Raw genomic sequence first — 20,813 nt, forward strand, 5'->3', positions numbered from 1 at the left:
TAAGTAATATCACATGTTAACTCATTACAGTGTTCTCTCACACACACACACACACACCTCAATGACTCCATGATGGATGGAGGTGTACTGCTTCTTCCTCAGCATCACAAGGGTGATGACTATGATGGTCGCTATGACAACCCCTCCCACCATCAGACCAATGATGGCACCTTTGTTAGGACCAACATCCTCAGCAAAGAACACCTGAGGAGGAAAAGAATAAAAAAGTAAGAGAAAGAAATAGAGATATAGAGGGGAGAAGGAGAAAGAGAGAGAGAGAGAGAGAGAGAGAGAGAGAAAAAAGAAAGAAAGAAAGAGAGAGCTGGGGGTATAATGAGAACGCTGGAAAGCAGAACCATTGCAATCTCCTTGGACCTGTGTTGCCATGCCAACGCGACCTTGTCAAAGAGTAACAAGGACAACGCACAGCACGGTCTCCCTCTCCCTCCCTCCTCTCGCTCGCTCATCTAGTCACCAAAGATGTCTGAGGGTGAGCAGCTGTTTCTCTCCTTGAAGGTTTACCAATCAGCAGCATGCTGGCACCATGATATCGAGGATAACCTACATAATTTACTAACTCCCACCATATTGTCATTAACACGTAACACTACACTCTAGCATTAGTAAATTACTAACGCTATAGTAAATTACTAACGCGAGTGTAGTATTACTTGCTACAATATGTATATTTTTTATTATTATCATCATTTATTTCCTTTGTTTGTGTTTTCAGCCATTATAGACACATTTTAGTGATCTTGAAATCAGTAAGCTGTTTGGTGTGAAAGGTGATGGATGTTGACGTTTATTTGTTTACCAGTTTCTGGTGGTGGACGTATCCAGCACTGTGCCTCTCCTCAGCCTCCATCTTAAGCTCAGGAATCTCTCCCAGCTTCAGCCCTGTGCCTGAGAGAGAGAGAGAGAAAGAGAGAGAGGTTATTCCATTGCTGTAAGACGCCATGGATAAAAGTGTCTGCCAAATTAATTAATGTAAATCTAAAAAGAATTTTAATTAATATCCAATGAGGATCAGAAATGCCAAAGGCTAAACTAGTAGAGTTTGCTAGGCTAAGCAAGTAGAGTGAAAGACAGAGAAGACAGACACTGGCAATGTCTTACTGATGTCTTACTTGACTGATCAAATCTAATAAGCATTTATTGTGGACATTCTCGTTTAAATGCTCTTGGTAGTATTTACATAAGTGGTAGTATTTACATAAGACCCTACCACTCTCATCAATTATGAACTCCAATGAACTACGCCTGATTTGCTAGTCAAATGATCAAAAATGAACACACACACACACACAAAACACATACCTGGTCGTGTGGGAAGTCCTCTGTCTGGCATGGGACGGACGTCGACAGGTTCAACTGAAAAGTACACACAGATCAGTCGAGTTGAGGAATATAGACAATGAACAATACTCATGCTTGCATGGGTTTATTGTACTTAGTCCTGTATTTATGCTTGTGTGTGTGTGTGTGTGTGTGTGTGTACCCTCGTTCAGCGTGTTGGCCTGGTTGAAGCTCTCGGGGTGGATGAAGCCCAGGCCGTCCAGCAGTCCTCCCTCCACCGGGGGCAGTGTCTCCTGGGGTGCCGTACTCTCGGGCAGGTCGGGCATCAGGGCGTCGTTGCCGTAACTGACACGCACGTCCGTCTGCAGCGAAGACAGCTGCACAGACATCTCCTGCTGCTCCCTCTGGAGAAGCTCTGAGAGAGAAAGAAAGGGAAAAAAAGAGAAAGAAAGAAGTAATCAAACCCCCTGTTTTCCTACTAAGGTAAGAGGACCTACTCTGTCCCATTTCCCACTCATTTTCATGTCCCCTTGGGATGAGACAGACACACACACACATACACACACACACACACACAAAAGAGCTTCAATTATGTCGTGAACAGTCAACACCAAAAATGAAACATTAAACTGTAAATAAAACAGTTAAATAAAACAGTTAAATAAAAATAAACTTGAAAGTCACAGAAATGAGCTTATTTATATCCACAGCACATAAAGACTTCAGACCTAATGAAAGCCTAAACTACAAGAAAGCAGATAAGACAGTCTGCGGTTCCTCTGGTTACAGTGCGTCCCCTCTGTGCGTAGCATAACCTCCCAGCACTCTGGCAGCACAACAGTCTAAACGAGAGGGCAACATGGACCCAAGGGAACGAGAGGACTGAGAACTGAAACAGACAGAGCGTTTCTCCCTCGAGGATGAAGAAAGAGAGGGGGGGGGACAGAAGAGGAGCTAAAGAAAGGGGTGATGTCATCTCACTGGCGACCCGGAAAACGTTTGGGGGCACTTATTTTTTGGTCCTGGCTAAGGGCTGGCAGAGAGGTGGGAGATGCAGACTGTAGGGCAGTTACACAGATGGCACTGTGACGCACTCGCACTCACTCACTCACTCTCACACACACACACACACACACACACCCTACAAGCCCTAGCATGACGCATAGAGCACAAATCAGCATGGCAGGAGGGAATGTAGGTGGGAGTGTGTGTGTGTGGTGTGGCTTTAGTTAAAAATGCGTCAGCCAAATGTAATGTAATGTAATGTGTGTGTATCATGCCTATGTTTTTGTATTGGTATGTGTGTGTTTGTGTATTTTTGTGTGGCTCCAAACAACAATGGCAAGACAATTCTGAAAAGTGGGCCTTGGTGTGACTTCTCCGCTTGAGAGCCCAACCCCAAACCAGCCCCCTTCAGGCAACTAGCAACTGGCTCAATGGAACTCCAACGTGTGAGTCACCACATGAGCACGGTTGGCTGACACACCATAAGCAGGACAGTACATTCAGGTTCTAATCACACTGACAGGGTGTGGAGGCTTTGTGGCAAAGTTTTGGCTTGTAACCGACAATTCATCATGAGGTCAAAATCACAAAATATATGAGACGACTTAATCTTAAGATAAGTGTGGGTGAGCGTGTGTCCGGGTGTGTGAGTGTACACATGTGAGCCACTCACCAACTTGGTCCTTGATTTCGTCAGCAACGCCAGGTACTTTGTAGAGCAGGCCCAGGGACTGGTTCATGCGCTCTTCAATCACACGCAGATGGGTCAGCACCTAGGGTCAGAAGGTCAAAAGGTCAGAAGAGGGGGCGGTCAAAAGTACTGCCGGGCACACTATCTTAGTGGGAAGCTACACCAGGCGCGTAACTGAAGCGTTGCGTTCGCGTTCCGTCTGCTGCAACAATTAGCTTCCACTGTAATCAATGGAAGTAGCTACACCAGACGTGATAGCGGCGTGTACGTTCGAAAAAAATAGACCATTCTTCTAAAATGGATTTTAGACGTCACAAACGCTGCAGTTACGCGCCTGGTGTAGCTTCCCTGTAAGCTACACTGGCATTAAGCTTTGCTGCCTACACTCTAGTTATTAAGCTACACGTGTACAAGTTAATGGTTAAAGCTGGGGACATGCTATTTGGTTTATTGGCCTTTTATTAACTATTTGTCCTCTATTAACTCTAAAGATGCAGAAGCATTGAATAAAATTAATCAGTAATGAAAGAATATTTGAATGTGTTTATGTTCCAGAGAACTTCTTTATTGGCTATTCCGTTGTTTTTCAGGTTTCCTTTTCCGTTTTTTTTTTCCTTTTTCTGTTCAGCAAGTGTGTGTGTGTATATGTGTGTGTGTGCGTGCGTGCGTGTTTGCGTGTGTGTGTACCTGGGGGCGGATCTGAGCGGCCTTCTTTGGATCCACCATGCGGACGTGTTCAAAGTGTTTGAGCGTGTGCTGGCGATCCTTCTGCTCGGCGCGCACATACTTCTTCAGCAGACTGAAAACATGACGTGGCTACAGAAACACACACACACACACACACACACACACACACACACACACACGGAACGAGATAAAAGAAAAACAAAGAAAGAGGAAGGTAAAGAGAGAGCGAGAGAGAAAGAGAGAGGCAAAATAATTATTATATAGGCTACATACAAATCAGACAAAAACAAACACTCCCTACCTTGGCAGCAGTGTATGTGAACATTGCACGCCATGCCAACAAAGACAATCTGTGTCTCATTCTGAATTGAAACGGCAAATCACAGATCTAGTCTGTCTTTGTGCCGTAGCAGTCCTCATCCTCCTCGCTTTCCCAGAGCTAGGGCACTGGGACGCACTGGTGCGTGATGCGGTGGTGGTGACAGTCCGAGAGTGGTGTGGTGCGGACGTTAATGGGCCGATGGTAGAGGAAGAGTGCTGTTTACGCACGTGTGTGTGTGTGTGTGTGTGTGTGAATGTGCTCGTGTTTGATGAGGACAGGGGGAAACGAGAGGGAGAACACAACGCGTCTGTCCGAGAACAGAAAACAAACCATTGACGCTCTTTATCAGCAGTAGGCAGCTGTGTTTACACACACACACACACACACACACAGGGCTGTATGGGTGTGTGTGTGTGTGCGCGTGTGCACTGTCAGTGATTTAATGCAATTACAGATGGTGTTTGTCTAGGCGCCTGTAACAGCACTCCACCCCATGGTGTTAGTCGCCACAAGGGACAGTGAATGGCCTTGTTTATCAGTACTGAACGAGTGTGTGTGTGTATTCTGTGGAGGCAGTAGGGTGTCTGACCCCTCAATGGCCTCCATGGAATGTGTGAGGATTGTGTTTGTCATGGTAGAGTGTAGCCTGGTCACTACAATGGTGGCCTTGGTTGAGTCAGTGTATGAAGGTACGTGTTGGTGTGTGTGTTGGTGTGCGTGTGTTGGTGTGCGTGTGTTGGTGTGCATGTGCGGCGTGAGTCCCTGTGGAGTGTAATCCTCTGCTCTGCTGAACTGAGTGGGTGTGCTGTTATTTGATTATTTTGCTATGAAAATGAAACACTACACCGGGGAGGGAGACGGTTCTGAGATACAGACAGACAGCAATGTGGCAGTCAAACTGTCATCTGAGTAACATTACTGTGTAATCTGTATTGAGACTCATGTGGTGCATTCAATTCTGAAATCTGTGAGTGCAAAAGAGCGCATGTGTGCTCCTAAGAGGTTAGCCATGCATTATGCAGTGACAAAGCTGACCATATGTTTATGTGTATGCAATCCCTTTTTCTGTTCTCCTGTGAGTGTGCAATGGTGTGTAGACATGAGTATACCTAATGCACTTAGGCTACATACTTGTATATATAACTCTGTGTCGGTGTGTGTGAGTGTGTGGGTCAGTGTGTGGGTCAGTGTGTGTCAGTGTGTGTGTGTGTGTCGTACCCTGGGGGGCTCAGCCTGCAGGGCGGTGAGGTAGCTCTCGAGGGCCATGCGGCGGCGGTCGTTGAGCAGCGCCTCCACTCGGGCCATGTGTGTCTCCACCAGCTGCTGACGCTCGCGCGCCGCCTCCTGCTCCAGGGCCTCCACCATCTCCTGGTAGTGCTGCAGCAGCAGGAGGAGGAGGAGGAGGAGGAGAAGGAGGAGGATGTGGATGAGAAGGAGGAGGAGGAGGTGGATGAGGAGGAGGAGATGGAGGAAGAGGAGGTGGAGAAGGAGGAGGATGTGGATGAGAAGGAGGAAGAGGAGGAGGAGAAGGAAGAGGATGGGGATGAGGAGGAGGAAGAGGAGGTGGAGGAGGAGAGAGAATAGATAGAAAGAGAAAGAAGATGTAAGAGGAGAGGAAGAATGAGGAAGTTGAGAAGAGGAGGAGGACAAGGGGAGGAGGAGAAGGAATAGAGGGAATAAAAGGAGGAGGTGAAGAAATGGATGGAAAGAGTGGGAGTAGGAGGAAGAGGAGAGGAAGAGGGAGGGGAGGAGAAGAAGAATTAAGAGAGAATGGAGAGAATGAGTGAGTGAGAAAGGAAAAGAGACAGAGTACGGGGTGGGGAGAGATTAAGGCAGAGTGGTTAGTGGAGGAATAAAGAGAAAATGGGAGAGAGAGAGAGAGAGAGAGAGTCACAAAGAAGGATGAACAGAGGGGATGAAATGAGAGAGGATGTTGGAGAGAGAGAGGGGAACAGAATAAATAAGATTGTGTTCCTAGTCAGTGGAGACTAAGCTGCTCCTATTTCTTAATTACTACACTTCCCACTAAGCTAAATGTGTGTCTGCACAAGGGGCTTTCAATTAGGCTTTTAGCTAGACTTCAGCTGTGTTTAATTAAAGTCATTACTGTTTATGAGTGGCTGCAAAATGGTGTCTATACCTTCCATAATAATGCAGAAAGACTGTTTTTGAGCTATAAACAAACTGAAATAAACATGGGTTTCCACATTTGTGTTTGTTTGTGTGTGTGTGTGTGAGTCTAACCTGGATCACAGCCTTCTTGTCTGCACGTGGGAGACTCTTAGCTTGTCTCTCTGCCTCTTCCCACTCCCTCATAACCTACACACATAAACACACGCAAACACACATAATCACGATTACTGACAATTACATTTACTGACTGAGATGTGACTGTCTCCCTGTCTGTGTCGATCCATGTCTTTGTCCCAGATGTAATAATGTGAATGTTTGACAGAATAATGAGGAGGAGAAAATATAATGAGACTAGTATTAAAAACATGCCACTGCTATTTTTACCTCCCCCACTTTCCCACCAGGGACCTGGGGAGACTGAATTTAATCTCACATTATTAAAGTCTTCTCTTGTCACCCATTCCATCTAGCTCTCTCTCCCCCTCCCTATCCCTCTCGCCCTCCCTCCCTCCATTTCTCTCTCCATTTCTCTCTCCATTTCTCTCTCCCCTTTTCCTTTTTTTCCTCCTCTCCACTGTTCGGTCCTCTTTTAATCAGACTAGTTCTGCCTGATACCCACTCTCTAATCCCTCTTCACATCACACTCTTTCATTCATCCCCCTCTCCCTTTCTCTCCCTCTCCCTCCCTCTCGCTCCCCTTCTCCTCGCCTTGCTCACCTGGCTCATCTTCTCCCTGTGTTTGGCCTCCAGGCTCTCTTTGGCCTTCTGGAAGTGAGCGTGCTCATTCTCATCTCCGGGCAGCTCCAGGTAATGGTCCACGGCGTCAGGGGTGGCGGGGGTGGGAGTGGGCACTGCAGAGGACCGATAGAAGGACCGAGATGGAGAGAGACAGAGAGATGGGGGGGGTGGAGAGAAACACTCTGTTAATCACTGCGCTCTGCGGTTTGTGTTAAGAGTTAGACCCATCACCCGTGAGAACATTTCAGGCGGTGTGTTAGCAGGCACGTTAGCGGAGTGATCAAGCCAGACAACTACAGGGTGAGGGCAGAGCACCGCGTTTTGAGTGCCAGGCTCAAACGTCAGCGAAACAGACACGTCACTGCGGCTTCCATCAAACCGCAGAGGGGACAAACAAGTGAAACACGAGTAGACCACCGGATGTGGAGAGGACACTGGCTGGATGCCACTGCGTGTTGCTGTTTGTGTGTGGGAGGGAGAATACACAGCAGACTTCGCAAGAGGAAAAAGAATCAATAGGAATTGGATAGAAAAGAGTGTTTGAGAGATTCTATACATGTGTGAGAGAGAGAGAGAGAGAGAGAGAGAGAGAGAGAGAGAGAGAGAGAGAGAGAACAATATTGAGATATAAGTGTGTGTGTGTGCGTGCGTGTGCGTGTGTGTGTGTATGTGTGTGTGTGTATGTGTGCGCGCGTGTATGTGCGTGCGCGTTTGTGTGTGTGTATATTTTGGTTATATAAGGCCTGTGGTGAGTTTTGTGGTGCTGGCGCTCTCATCAGTGGAAACTCCTGCAGGCTCGCGCCGCAGTGCACTGCCTTCATGACAGCTCATTAAAGAGCGCCATTAGAGATGACATCATTAAACACAGAGGTGTGGGTGAGTGTGTGTGTGCGTGTGTGTGTGAAATTGAAGTTAATGCACTGTTAAGCTTGGTTGCAAAGTTTGTGTGTGTGTGTGAGCTATCCACTGTAGATTTGCCAGTTAAGATAAAATAATATTATTAAGACAAAGATACCTAGTTTGTGTGGGTGAGTGTGTGTGCGTGTGTGTGTGTGTGAAATTCAAGTTAATGCATTATTAATTAAGCTTGGTTGCAAAGTTTGTGTATGTGTGTGTGTGTGTGTGTGTGTGTGTGTGGCTAAGCTATCCACTGTAGATTTCCCAGTTAAGATAAGATAATATTATTAAGACAAATACCAAGTTTGTGTGTGTTAGTGTGTGTGTGTGTGCCTCCATCATGTGAAGCAGGTTTGCTCATATGGTACCATATGACTCAACTGCCCACTTCTCAAAGCACAACAGGAGCATTCACCAAGACTTGGCACGAATCTGTACTTGTTTGTGCAGGAGTGTGTGTCTGCATGTGTGTGATTATACGTGTGTGTGTTTAAATGAGGGAAAATGTGTGTGTGTGTGTATGTGTGTGTGCATGCGTACGTGTGTGTGTGTGTGTTGGTGTTTGTGTGTGTGTTGGTGTGTGTGTAGGCTCTCATGTTTAAGCTTTGATAGGAGCACAGTGGCTTAGAGAAAGAAAGGGTTTATTTGAGAAAAGGAGCATTTCGCATGAGGGTCATGCTCAACTGAGCAGAAAACGCACACGGAAACACTCCGCAGTCTCAAAGCCAGGGGAGAGAGCAGAGAAAAGAGGAAGAGGAAGAGAGGGAGGAGGAGGGAAAGAGAGAGAGATGAAGAGGGAGAGAGAGAGGAAGAGGGAGAGAGGAAGAGAGGGAGGAAGAGGAAGAGAGGGGAAGAGAGATAAGAGGGAGAGAGAGAGGAAGAGGGAGAGAGAGAGGAAGAGGGAGGAAGAGAGATGAGAGGGAGAGAAAGAAAGAGAGAGAGAGAGAGAGAGAGAGAGGGAGAGGGAGAGAGCTGAGAGAACATGGGAATTGCTTCACTTCACACCAACACACTATATAGGCAGTCAAAGTAGGAGCAGTCATGCCTGTTAAAAGCCTGGAAAAATCACTAAGACATAAGGTGAGGAGAAAAGTGCACAGACATTTCTGGGTTAGGATATGTGAGGAGGAACGTGAGGGCACACACACACACACACACACACACACACACACACACACACACACACACACACACACACACACACACACGTGTGAATCCAGGCATACTAAAACAACATTAGAAAGCCTGTGTGAGAAAACCAAGTTAACGGTGGTGGTGGTTAGTGTCAGACTGCCAGTGGTTACATTAGACACCCAGTGCTCAGAACGGAGAGAAGGTGGCGGCGGCTTTTAGACGGCTGCTAGCGACCCCAACACACACGCAGGTCGCCGGACAGCCCCCTGGACCTCCGCGGGGGCCACTTACTCAGACTGCTGCAGACGGACAGGCAGTACTCCTCCGACTCAAAGTTGTTGCGGTTGCCGCCGCAGCCGCCGTAGATGAAGGGGGCGCAGCGGCCCTCCTCGCCCACGAAATACCAGCGGGGCAGCATGGCCCGGCACGGGCCCGTCTCTGCTTGGGACAGGCACACCTCTACAGAGCGCACCACGCAGGAGCGCAGTCACACACACACAGACCAAAATGATAAGGACGATAATGCACAAACACACACACGCACGCACACACATGTATTCAAATGCAGAATGAATGAGGTTCATACGCATGCATAATAGGGCTGTCACTTTACGTTCGAAAATCGATTGCACAAATGATTGGATAAAACAACACAAAAACTAAAATAGGGAATCGATTTTAAGCAAATATGTACACTTAATTTTAAACGAATTAAACAAATGAAAAAGATAGATGTAACAAAACTCACAAACAAGAAGATAAGAATATAAAAGAATTCCGAAGTGCAGTAAGCATTGCGAAAGCTAAAAAGAAAATTCCCACCAATTTTACACACCGGAAACAGCGGTTTCAATCAGCTGCTGTGCTGCTTGTGTTTTGCCAAAAAATGGAGGACAACGCGATCAACCTGTGCGGCATGAAGAGACGAGTGATAGGCCCTAATAACTTGAGGAGTTTGATGTGCCTTCGGATTTTTGGTATATCAAACTACGGAGTAGAACAAAGGGGTAGGCTATGCAAACTGTGCAATCGAGTTCTATGTAGGCGAAATTTGTTTAACATTTCTAATCGTAAACACAGACACAGTTACGTTGAAACCTGCAGTCATGTTTGTCACTGATGTAATGGCAGTCCACTCGGCTTATTGTTTTTCGAGAATGTTGCATTCCTGTTTGTTATTGTGCATGAAATTTCACACCAATAAATAATCAGAAATATTGCTGGTTTGCGTCTACAAGCGCCCTCTTTACGTTCGTCCTAATGCCTGTTAGTTGTTTGTGGATTGGCCTATATTTGGCGTTGAAAATGGAAACGTCTTTAGACATAAAAATATCGATTTTACAATCGATTCAATGAACACTTATGTCTCAAAAATCGAACAGGATTTTTTCACAAAAGTGACAGCCCTAATGCATAATAATATGTACAATACTCCCATACTAGCTAAACGTAACCACACCCACAAATTTATGCGTGTCAAAAAATACAATATCAGCAAAGCACTCATGGGACGTCGGGGAGCTGAACACTGTGGAGTAGTCCTGCCCAGTGAACCTTAACCAGAGTAGAACTCATAGTCATTTTCACCTCAACCAAAAAGATACTGCAGCAAAAGCACTGGGATATAGTGGACACGGGGCCTTGACTCTTTCGCTCACCTTTGACCACTTCCTCCACAGATTCGGTGGTGGTGGTTGTGGTGGTCGTCATGGCAACGCTGGTGGTGGGCTCACTGTCGTCGGCAATATCCTCGTCGTCATCCTCCTCGTCGTCCTCCTCGTCCTCCTGGCCGTCGCCGTCCTGGTCGTTGTCCTCGGCGGCCTCCTCCTGGTCGTACTCCTCGTACTCCTCGAAGACGGCAGGCCGGCTCTCCTCCTGCTCCTGCTTGGGCTCGGGTTCGGGTTCTGGTTCCGGCTCGGGTTCAGGTTCTACTACGGGCTCTACAGCCTCTTTGACCATGCTGCAGACAAAGAGGAGAGAGAGAGTGTGAGAGAGTGAGAGAGAGAAAAGAGAGGGAAAGGGGAGGTGTGAAGCGAGAGAGGGAAAGAGCAGAGAGGAGAGAGAGGAGATCGAGAAAAGGAGAGAGGGTGTCTGTGTCTGTGTCTGATACCTCTGTGTCAATACAGGCAAGTCTCTGCCATAAATGTACATTTTGAGAGCAGTTACTTTTAGAGAGCAGTTAACATTGTGATGTAGCCTACACGAAGAACTCAGGAGATTTAAGAAGTAATACTGCAATAACTTAATAAGGTAACACTGCAGTCCTTCATTACTGCAGTGTGTCACTTTCCCAATCCACATCTGTCTAACCTTAATCCTGGCTTCTATACGGAAATACATTTCCGTCCGACGCTATGAGTAAGAGGAGCCCATCTCCACATTCTAAAACCTCTGATCACAGAACAATATCCTCCGCCCCCTAAGCCTAGTACATCCGTCCAGGGGATAGGAACTCCAGATTAGAACAGCACCTGATGTACTTTAGACTTGGTGACTAAATGGGGACTGTTCATCATCATAAAATGGGTGGTGATACATGATTTGGTGTGTGTGTGTGTGCGTGTGTGTGTGTGTGTGTGTGTAAGAAAGTCTGTGAGTGGCTGTATTGGTTTGCTGAATGATCTGAAAGCAGAGAGGAAATGTATCACCAAAACCTAGATAAGTGTGCATATGTGCATCTGTTGGAATGTTTGTGTGCATGCGTGAGAGTGTGTCACACGTTAATGATTACCTTTTTCTGTATGCGGACACATATGGGTGTGTGTGTGTACCTGTTGTCGGTGTAATCAGTCTCGGCTCCTCCCCACCAGACGTCTGAGTCGTCCACCTCCAGCTCAGCACTGTCCGCTTCCTGCTCCGCCTCGCTGGGGCAGCAGACGAACTCCACGCCACGGAAGCGGTCAATGCCGCACGGCAACAGCATCCCGTAGTCATGGAGATTCATGGTGCGGTCCCCGCAAGACTGAGATAAGAAGTGTATGTGTGTGGGGGGGGGGGGGGGGGGTTTGAGCAGAAGTAGAATTAATGTATAAATCAGCTCATACAAACTCATTTAGGCGCGCAGTAAGAACATGATATTCCACTGAAGCGTAAATGTACTGCGACAGTAATACGCAACCACACACACACACACACACACACACACACAAATAAGGGCATTAAAGAAAACAGGATGCTGCTGTGATCAATGGATTTGATTATCTCTCTTCCAGAGTCTCCTGCAGGCAACATGACATGCAGTTGATGTGATATAAAGAGATTGTGAATGCCTGTGGCAGAATGCATTTAATCATTATGTCAAGAGTGGTAAATACACAGCCGCTAATGCATGAGTCGGCCTCTTTAGGCAGGACTCACAGGAAGTTTGCTGCCAGTGTGTGTGTGTGTGTGTGTGTGTTTGTGTACTTGTGTTTGTGTGTGTGTGTGTGTGTTTGTGTGTGTGTCCATGTGTCTGTGTGTGTGTGTGTGTGTGTGTATATACGCACCTCTTTAGCCACGGTGTGCCAGTGCAGGTGGCTCTCGCACATGTCCATGCGCTCCTGGTGCAGGAACTTGCACATGTCGGGAACCAGCAGGGCATCGCTCACAAACTCTCCAACTATCACACGCACGCAAACAGAGATGGGGGGGGGGTGTTAATACATCAACAGTTCGACAAGACACATTAAAAGTGCATTAACTGTGTTAATGAATGTGCAAATCTCACAGGCACACACAGCAAGAGATGTGCACCCATCCACACCCACACACACACACCCACACACACACAGACACACAGACAGACACACACAGTCGCACTTGAGACAAGCCTGTCTCATGATGAAGGAGGCACAGCCTGAAGCGAACACTTCAGAAGTCTACACACACACACACTCACCTAGGCAGCGGTAGGGCACCACAATGTGCACGTGACTGCGGCACTGCTTGCGGCCCTTCTTGCACCAGTTGGGAATGCTGACAGGCTGGTTGGCCTCCACCACATTTGTGATCTGCAGCTCAGGGTAAACCTGTGAGAAAACACACACACACACACACACACACACACACTTAAGTATTTCTATTTTTGTGTGTTCATTGGGTTCATCTTATGCCCTCTGAATGTCTTACCACTTACACCATTTCTTATCACTTCTTATCATTTCCATTTCCAAACACGATCATTTGCCCAATTGTTCCACCTCCCTTTCTTCCGTTCATTGTTCCCCCACTCCTCCCTCTTCCTCTTCATCCCTCCCTCCCTCTCTCTCTCCCTCCCTCCCTTACCTCTTGGCAGTACTGCAGGATGCCCTCCTTGGTGCCAATGCAGCTCTTGGTTCCACTGGGGTCGGGCTCCCACTTGCCCGTCTGCACGTTGATGTGCACGTTCAGCTTCCCGCAGAACATGGCCACCTGCGGTTCTGCCAGGAGACCGCCGCCCTCGTCCGATGGCACCTAGAGAAGGGGAGAAAGAGAGAGAGAGAGAGAGAGAGAGAGAGAGAGAGAGAAAAAGAGAGGGAGAAGGGGGAGAGAAAGAGGGGATGGAAAAAGGGAAAGAGGGAGGGAGAGAGAGAGAGAGAGAGAGAGTTAGTCCTCTGCCCAAATTATCTCATGACTTCCCATAGACTCAGTGATCAATCAAACAAACAAACAAGACAACATGTGTGATCTGTTGGTTGATCCGTCTGGATTGCATTAACGTTTGGCTTTATTTTAGCCAGTGGTGGCTTGGCTGAGACGCTTCACTCCACCCCTTCAGCTGTCAATCATTCCAGAAGGGGGTTGCCATTGGCTTTTGATGTGGAAGGGCTAATTAAAAGGTATGGGCATCTATGAGGAGCACGGCCTCTTCAATTAGAACAACAGAATGAGAAACAGCAGGGAAGGACCTGGAAGACATGTGGGAGAGAACACACACACACACACACACACCGGCACACACACGCTGTGTTCCTGCTTTAACCTGTGGTGCGGGTCAGAACAGAACTGATGTCAGCAGGAAGGCAAAGGCTTTTTCAATTGGCTGCCCTTCAACCGGCACCTGTCCCCTTTAATAGCAGCTTTTCTCTTTCAGATAGGAAACACACACACACACACACACACAAATGTAAAGTCAATATTAATATTAATATTAATTAATTAATTAATTAATTAATTAATTAATTAAAGTGCCCATGTTAAGTGGTCTTGTTAATAGTAGTTTGCGCTAATGTGTGTGGGTGTATACTAGTGTTAGTGTGTGTGTGTGTGTGCGCACATGATTTGAGGCCTTTGAAGGAGGAAAGAGGAAAAATGCCTCTGAAAGACAGCATTGTGTTAAGGAGCCAGGGAGTTCAAGGGGAGAAAAAGAGGGATGGGGAGAGGGAGAAAGAGAACGAGAGAGAGAGCGAGAGAGCGAGAGAGCGAGAGAGCGAGAGAGAGAGAGAGAGAGAGAGAGAGAGAGAGAGAGAGAGAGAGAGAGAGAGAGAGAGAGAGAGAGAGAGAGAATGGTTACACTTTGTGTTCTAATCTTGTTAGTGATTTGAATGTATTGGATTCAGCACAAAGGTTCAATTGTGAGAGATGATACATGGTGAATGGCCTTCAATTCCCTTATACCAAAAACACACACACACACACACGCAGGCTCAGACAGATCAGATAGCCTCTCATTAGCGTGGGGATGTGTTGCCTAAAGGAGTTCATGTCCTTCCTACCCATCCTGGCACACCACATGCTGAAGACTACTGCAAATCTGTAAATCCCTCTCTTTGAGCGCACACACACACACACAGGGTGACAAATCCGTCTCCGCCCCAGTGCTCTTGCACTGTGACACATGACACTGTCACACATGAAGCCAACACACGGCCATCTGCGAGGTCACCCAGGGATCGGGGACAAATTCCTGCACTGCCATATGTGTGATCAGGCCTCCCTCTAGGGATCAGGACCAATTCTTTTTGCCCCAACTGGCCGCAAAAGCAGTAAGGGATTGTCTGTCTGCTCACTGATTTTAGCAATGGCCGAGATAGTCGTGAACAGCCTTACAGAAGACATACACTGCCGTTCAAAAGTTTGGGGTCACCTAGAAATTTCTATTTCCACATAATAGACAGAATAGAGATCAGTTGCAATTGGTTTTGTCAGTTATCCTTTTAAAATGATATCAGATTAGTAAACAGAAAGTGCCTTTGGAATATTGGATGAATGGGTGCTGATAATGGGCAATGTAGATATTGCATTAAAGATCAGTCATTTCTTTCTACAAGTCATTTGCAACATCAATGATAAAAACAAGGACATTTCTAAGTGACTCCAAACTTTTGAACGGTAGTGTATAACCAGTGCCATAAACAGCCATAGTTCCAAATATCCTATTTCCAGTTGAGCATACAGACAGATAGGCAGCCAGACAGACAGACAGATAGGCAGCCAGACAGACAGACAGGAAGGCAGACAGACAGACAGACAGGAAGGCAGACAGACAGACAGACGGACAGTCGTCACAGTGAGCAAGATCACCCATTTGAAGAAGCAACACTAAAGTTTCGCTTTGGACAAAGGCGTCTGCCAATTCCCATAACCATAAAGTGGTGCTTGAAAAGAGAGGTAGGGTGTGTTATTTTTTTACTTGACATTAAAAACAGAAATGACCAGCGCATATCTTACACCTCTGTGTCTATATAAGGACTCTGGTCAGTATAACTGCAATTTAGTCATCTTTATGCAGTACTGCAAGCTCACGCCCTTGGCCTGTTTTGAAGTGCACCGTAGTATTGTGAGGGCGAGGTGTGCATTGCAGGCGAAGGCAAAAAATAACCCCCTGGGTAGGCGTGAAACAGCAGAAACTCTCTCCTGCCCATCGGGCGTCACTCAGCATCACCCTCCAGTCCTTCTTGGTTTCAGTTCCTGCATTTTTTCCTTAACATGTACGGACTTCCTTTTCCCGCTGAGTAACTTCTCCCTTTTCCCTTTCCCCTAGTTTCTCCATGATCGCTTCTCGCTTTTACGTTCTGATCATATTGAACTGTATCATATTGAAGAAATGGTGAAACAGAGAAAGAGAGAGAAAGAGATCGAGAGAGAGAGAAAGGGTGGGGTGTGATGAGATGAGGGCAGACAGCCATCGCTCGTTCCACCTGCTTCCTCTCTCTCATCTGTCCATTCTCATCAGCCCTGCCTGGGCACTCCCCATATCCCTGTCCGAGTGGTGATCTCTCTCTTCCTCTCTCTCATCCTCCGCCTCTTTCTGTCCCTCGCTCGCGCTGCTGGATCAGCATTCTGAGCTTAGGCCTGCAGGCACCAACAACTGATACACACAGAGACAGAGAGAGGGGGAGGGGGAGAAGGAGAGAGAGAGGGGGAGGGAGAGAGAGAGAGAGAAGGGGGGGTAGAGGGAGAGAGAGAGAGAGAGCGGGAGAGAGAGAGCTCATCCTAACTAATGCTGTCAGTGGGCTGGTGAGAGTGTGTGTGTGCCCCACTGCTACGGTGGCTAACGCACTGCGGTGAGAGAGTCATGCTCTGTTGATAAAGCCATCTCTGGGGGCACGGAGGCCAGGCCAGCCCTGACCACAGCACATGCACGCAAGCCCTTGGAGACGTCTGTTCTGCACACTAGCAGTACAGGGCAGGGCTGGAGAGGGCTGTTCAAGGGCTCCATGAGCTAGTTCTGCACCAGCCATGTACAAAACATGCTCCTTTTGACTGTGCAGAAGTTATACGTGGAGAGAATACACTCCTCTAACTGTGTTCCCTGCTTCTAGACACACACACCACACACACACACACACACACAACATTAGGAACAAAATTACAAAATTAGGAGCACTTGAGACGGTCCAGTGGAGCATGGTGGCGAACCCTGCAGTTAACACTTCAGAACTACACACACACACATACGCATGCACACACACACACACACACACACACACGCACGCACGCACGCACGCACGCGCACACACCATGACAGTGACAAATCTCTCTGCCGAGAAATCGTGTGGGAAATGAGGACCGGAGAGGCTGAGACGCTGCCGATTCTGTGAAAACCTTCCAATGTCACCGTGGCAACCTCCAGGGGAAAGGGAGGAGGGAGGAGGAGGTCTGCGAAAAAGTAGGCTACTTTGTTTCGCACCAGCCTTCCGCCCGGTCAATCAGGCAGCATCGGCCACTCGCTACGCACACCAGGCGTGCGATGGTCTAATCACCGGCCGCTGCTTTAATGCCACACACCAGGGCCAAGGCTGCCTGTGTGAACAGGGTCACTGCCTGGGGCTGTGAGGAGTACGGTCACAAATATGTGATTAGAATGGTCGCGAACTAAGACTTCCGCATTATGATGCGACAATTAGCCTCAGAGATTTTCCCCATAGACTGTATAAAGAACACTGAAACTATAGATTGTTTCGTAGAATTCTAGAAGGAACCAGAAAAAATAATTCACTCCTCAACAGGTTACAGAGTAACTCTGGTAGAAAAGTAACTCAGGACAGTCAAGCCTGGTCACGAGGCTGATGTTTGTTGGCACTGGCAGCAAAAAACACTGGTTACCGTTTGCCAGTCTTGCAGTCAATGGAAATTTCCAGTGAAGCAGCTGAAGGACTTGAAATGACTCTGTTGCTATGAAGTTTTATTAACAAATGGAGAAACACACATTGTTTCAATAGCTGACTGACTGGGAAGTTGGCAGAAATAATCAGAGATGTTGATGAGCCGAACCCTTCTTAATAGTCCATGGCATTTGACTAGTCTACATTAGCCGTACCAAAAGCCAGTCTTCCATTTCAGGAGCTGAAGGCATCTCTAACAAAGCCTTACATGGACGAGTATAATGGATGCAAGTGGACTTCTGGTCTTTGTCAGTCGTTACATCCAATGTGTGTGTGTGTGTGTGTGTGTGTGTATTCTTCAGTGATACACCCTATCCATTTTGATATATCCAGAGCATATTACTCGCCACAGATGCGACATCACTTTCAGCTGCCCGATACACCACTACTGGTCAGTTTAAGCTCAGGGGTCGTGTGGGCTCTGTGACCCTTGAGATGATGATGAATCTCCTCCCATCTGTTCACACACACACGCACAGACACACACACACACACATAACATTTGCATGTTGACAGACTTGACTCTAATCCCTCACTGAGCTAAACTAAGTACAGCCTTAAAGGCAGATTTCTCTTCTCTTTCTTCAAAGAAGCCCAGAGCCCTTGTTATCTCCCATAGGCATGAACTCTCTCCTCCCTCTCTCCCTCTGCGTGTGCATGAATCTGTGTGTGTGTGTGTGTGTGTGTGCGTGTTAGTTAGTGTTATCTGGGCAGAACAGAAGCCCCTGTGTGAGAGTCTGGGATCAGATTCCCCACTGGGCAGAGACCCCCTGAGGATAGGGGACATGGTGTCTGAGGGAGCAACACCACACACACACACACACACACACACACACACACATCAAACATGTAGACACACCCACACAAACTAACACGCATTACCCTGACTCTACCCTGCATCTCACACATGTATGGGGATACAACACACACACACACACAAATCCAGCTGGGAGCTTTATTTCACGGCCTTTATTACCCAGACAGAAGACTGCGAGATTACATTTTGGAACGACAGTTGGCTTCTTTTTTCCCCCCTCGCACTGATCACAAATTTCAAGGATTTAGCACCACCCGCATGGCCCAGTGCTGGGACTGTGCAAAGTCATCCAGGACACCGAGTCCCAGAACACCACCGAGTCCCAGAACACCACCGAACATCCCTGGTGGCAGTGCATGGTGTGCATTTCAGTCTTTTTTCCCCCTTTTTGCTTGGGGTGGTATATACAGAGACTTTGAAGTTCTTTTTAACAAGTTGTGAGCAGTGTGTGTGTTTGTACTGTATGTGCGTCTGTTTTAACACACACACACACACACACACGCCTTTCTCAGTTTCCAAAGCACCAATCATTAAGTGGACATGCGCTTTGAAGCAACAAACCAGTCAAATCCTGACTGCACAAATGAGGCGAGCATGGAATCCGTTTTTGCTGACCAAAAAGAGCTGTGTTGCACTTGCCTATATCAAATCAATGCTGAATGTAGGACATTCCAGCATTTCTGTGAGCTACATTTTAACAAGCTGTAGTTAAAAAGGCACATGTTTTTTTAGCAACCCAAAATGAAGGCACAGTATTACTTGTGAGCTACATAACAACCTGTTTTTCAAAGAGACACCAGTTTCTACCTTTTAAACAAAACGAATGAACAAACTGGGGCCCCAATACCTTGTATCGGCCCCTCCACCCAACACCAGATCACATAGCTACTTCGAGCACTTCCTCTTTTCCTGGACTATTTAGCTGGCACTTGAGCACATGTTTGTGGCTTAAGCTGAGACAGATTGTGGCAGTGAGGACGCAGTGTGGCGGCGAGCCCTTAGATCTGCGCTGCGGTGACCAGACGGCCATGGCTCCACCTGCTGTAACCAGACACCTGCCCAAAGGCCGCATCACAGGAGCTTCTGTGGCAGAGCTGCGGACAAGCCCCCGAGCAGCGCAGGTGGCTCAGCAGCAATGACGTCCAAATCAGATCTAATGAAAAATAGACAGAGAGTGTGTGTGTGTGTGCGTGTGTGTTCAAGACAGGTCTAAATATGTAAAGGGGCCCCACACAAGAGAAGCCCTACTCAGAAATTCTGCTGTGTTTGAGTGGGTTTGTGTGTGGGGGTGTGTGAGTGGGTGGGTGATGATACTCCTGGCCATGTGGTAAGACCAGACTATGAAGCTATGCATTTGTGTTGAGTGTGGGTGTATGTATAATGATATCCTTTGACACTTGTTAAGACTGGACTCGGATGTGTGTGCTTATGTGGGGTGTGTGAGTGTGTGACCGGATCCTGAACGGGTGTATGTTTCAGTGATCATAGGCCAGCCAGACCCCTCACTTCCCTCTCACCGTGCCTGCCAACATTCCGCCTGTGTACTGTCCCTCTAACACACACACACACACACACACACACACACACACACACACACACACACACACACACACACACACACACACACACACACACACACACACACACACACACACACACACACACACACACACACACACACACACACACACACAGAGAAGAGCTGCCATTGCCACGCAAATAAAAATGAAGACGGTCCGTCTGCTGCTCGAGCCCCCTCTCCATCGCTATGACAACAGGAGAACAAAAAAAAATACTCCCAGACCTCGCTCTCCCACCCCTTTGGGCCCATCTGTGTGAGAGTGAAGGGTTTATGGTGGGGGTGTTTTTGTTGTGGTCGGGCAGAGGGAGCGCAGCGCATGCATTCAAGAGAAAGACTAATAGAATGAAAATAGGAGAGAGACAAACAGGGGGAAGGAAAGGAGAGTGGGATGGGGTGGGAGGGCTCTGAAAGTAGAGGATGCAGGAGAGGGGGAGACATGGGAATATTCAAAAGATGGGGAAGAAAGGAGAGACATTGTGAGGAAGAGAAGGATATGACAGACAGTGGGAGAGAGAGAGGAAGAAAGACAAGACAGAAAAATGAGAAACAGAGGGAGATACACACAGAAAATGTCAGAGAGAGAGAGAGAGAGAGAGAGAGAGAGAGAGAGAGAGAGAGAGAGAGAGAGAGAGAGAGAGAGAGAGAGAGAGAGAGAGAGAGGCAGGGGATATGGGAGAGTGACAGCAAGTTGTGAGATGATTCTGAGATTAAACCTCTATTTCTATGAAGTGCCAACATGCCCTGTTCCTGAACTCAGCTGTTGCCGTGGAGATTTACATTAACTCCACCCTCCATTCCCATCCAGTGGTCAGCAAAAGCATTATGGGAAAAGTGCTTACACTTACCCGATACCTGCTAAAAACCAGTAAATATCTTTCCACTGTTCTTCTATTACACAAAGGTGATAAGAGAAATAATTTATTTACCATGATAAAACACTCATC

The 20,813-nt window shown here is 47.4% G+C and overlaps 1 protein-coding gene across 1 annotated transcript in view; it reads right to left on the reverse strand.

Annotated features, from left to right (window-relative positions):
• appa (amyloid beta (A4) precursor protein a) overlaps positions 1–20,813 on the reverse strand; it is a 28,469-nt gene that overhangs the window by 2,219 nt on the left and 5,437 nt on the right. Inside the window, exons 2-16 of the mRNA XM_076296853.1 lie at positions 13,170–13,337; positions 12,784–12,913; positions 12,392–12,504; positions 11,678–11,868; positions 10,565–10,866; positions 9,198–9,365; positions 6,855–6,988; positions 6,249–6,323; positions 5,223–5,381; positions 3,683–3,811; positions 2,978–3,077; positions 1,502–1,714; positions 1,321–1,374; positions 818–906; positions 58–204 (exon numbers count right to left, since the gene is read on the reverse strand). Of these exons, the coding sequence (XP_076152968.1) occupies positions 58–204; positions 818–906; positions 1,321–1,374; positions 1,502–1,714; positions 2,978–3,077; positions 3,683–3,811; positions 5,223–5,381; positions 6,249–6,323; positions 6,855–6,988; positions 9,198–9,365; positions 10,565–10,866; positions 11,678–11,868; positions 12,392–12,504; positions 12,784–12,913; positions 13,170–13,337 (2,172 nt within the window). The remainder of the gene's footprint in view (positions 1–57; positions 205–817; positions 907–1,320; positions 1,375–1,501; positions 1,715–2,977; positions 3,078–3,682; positions 3,812–5,222; positions 5,382–6,248; positions 6,324–6,854; positions 6,989–9,197; positions 9,366–10,564; positions 10,867–11,677; positions 11,869–12,391; positions 12,505–12,783; positions 12,914–13,169; positions 13,338–20,813) is intronic.

This window comes from Alosa pseudoharengus, unplaced genomic scaffold (genome assembly GCF_046254945.1).
Source record: "Alosa pseudoharengus isolate Yale_2024_CS ecotype anadromous, Long Island Sound unplaced genomic scaffold, YU_APseudo_1.1 YU_APseudo_1.1_scf_20, whole genome shotgun sequence".
In the NCBI taxonomy this organism is placed as follows: domain Eukaryota; kingdom Metazoa; phylum Chordata; class Actinopteri; order Clupeiformes; family Clupeidae; genus Alosa; species Alosa pseudoharengus.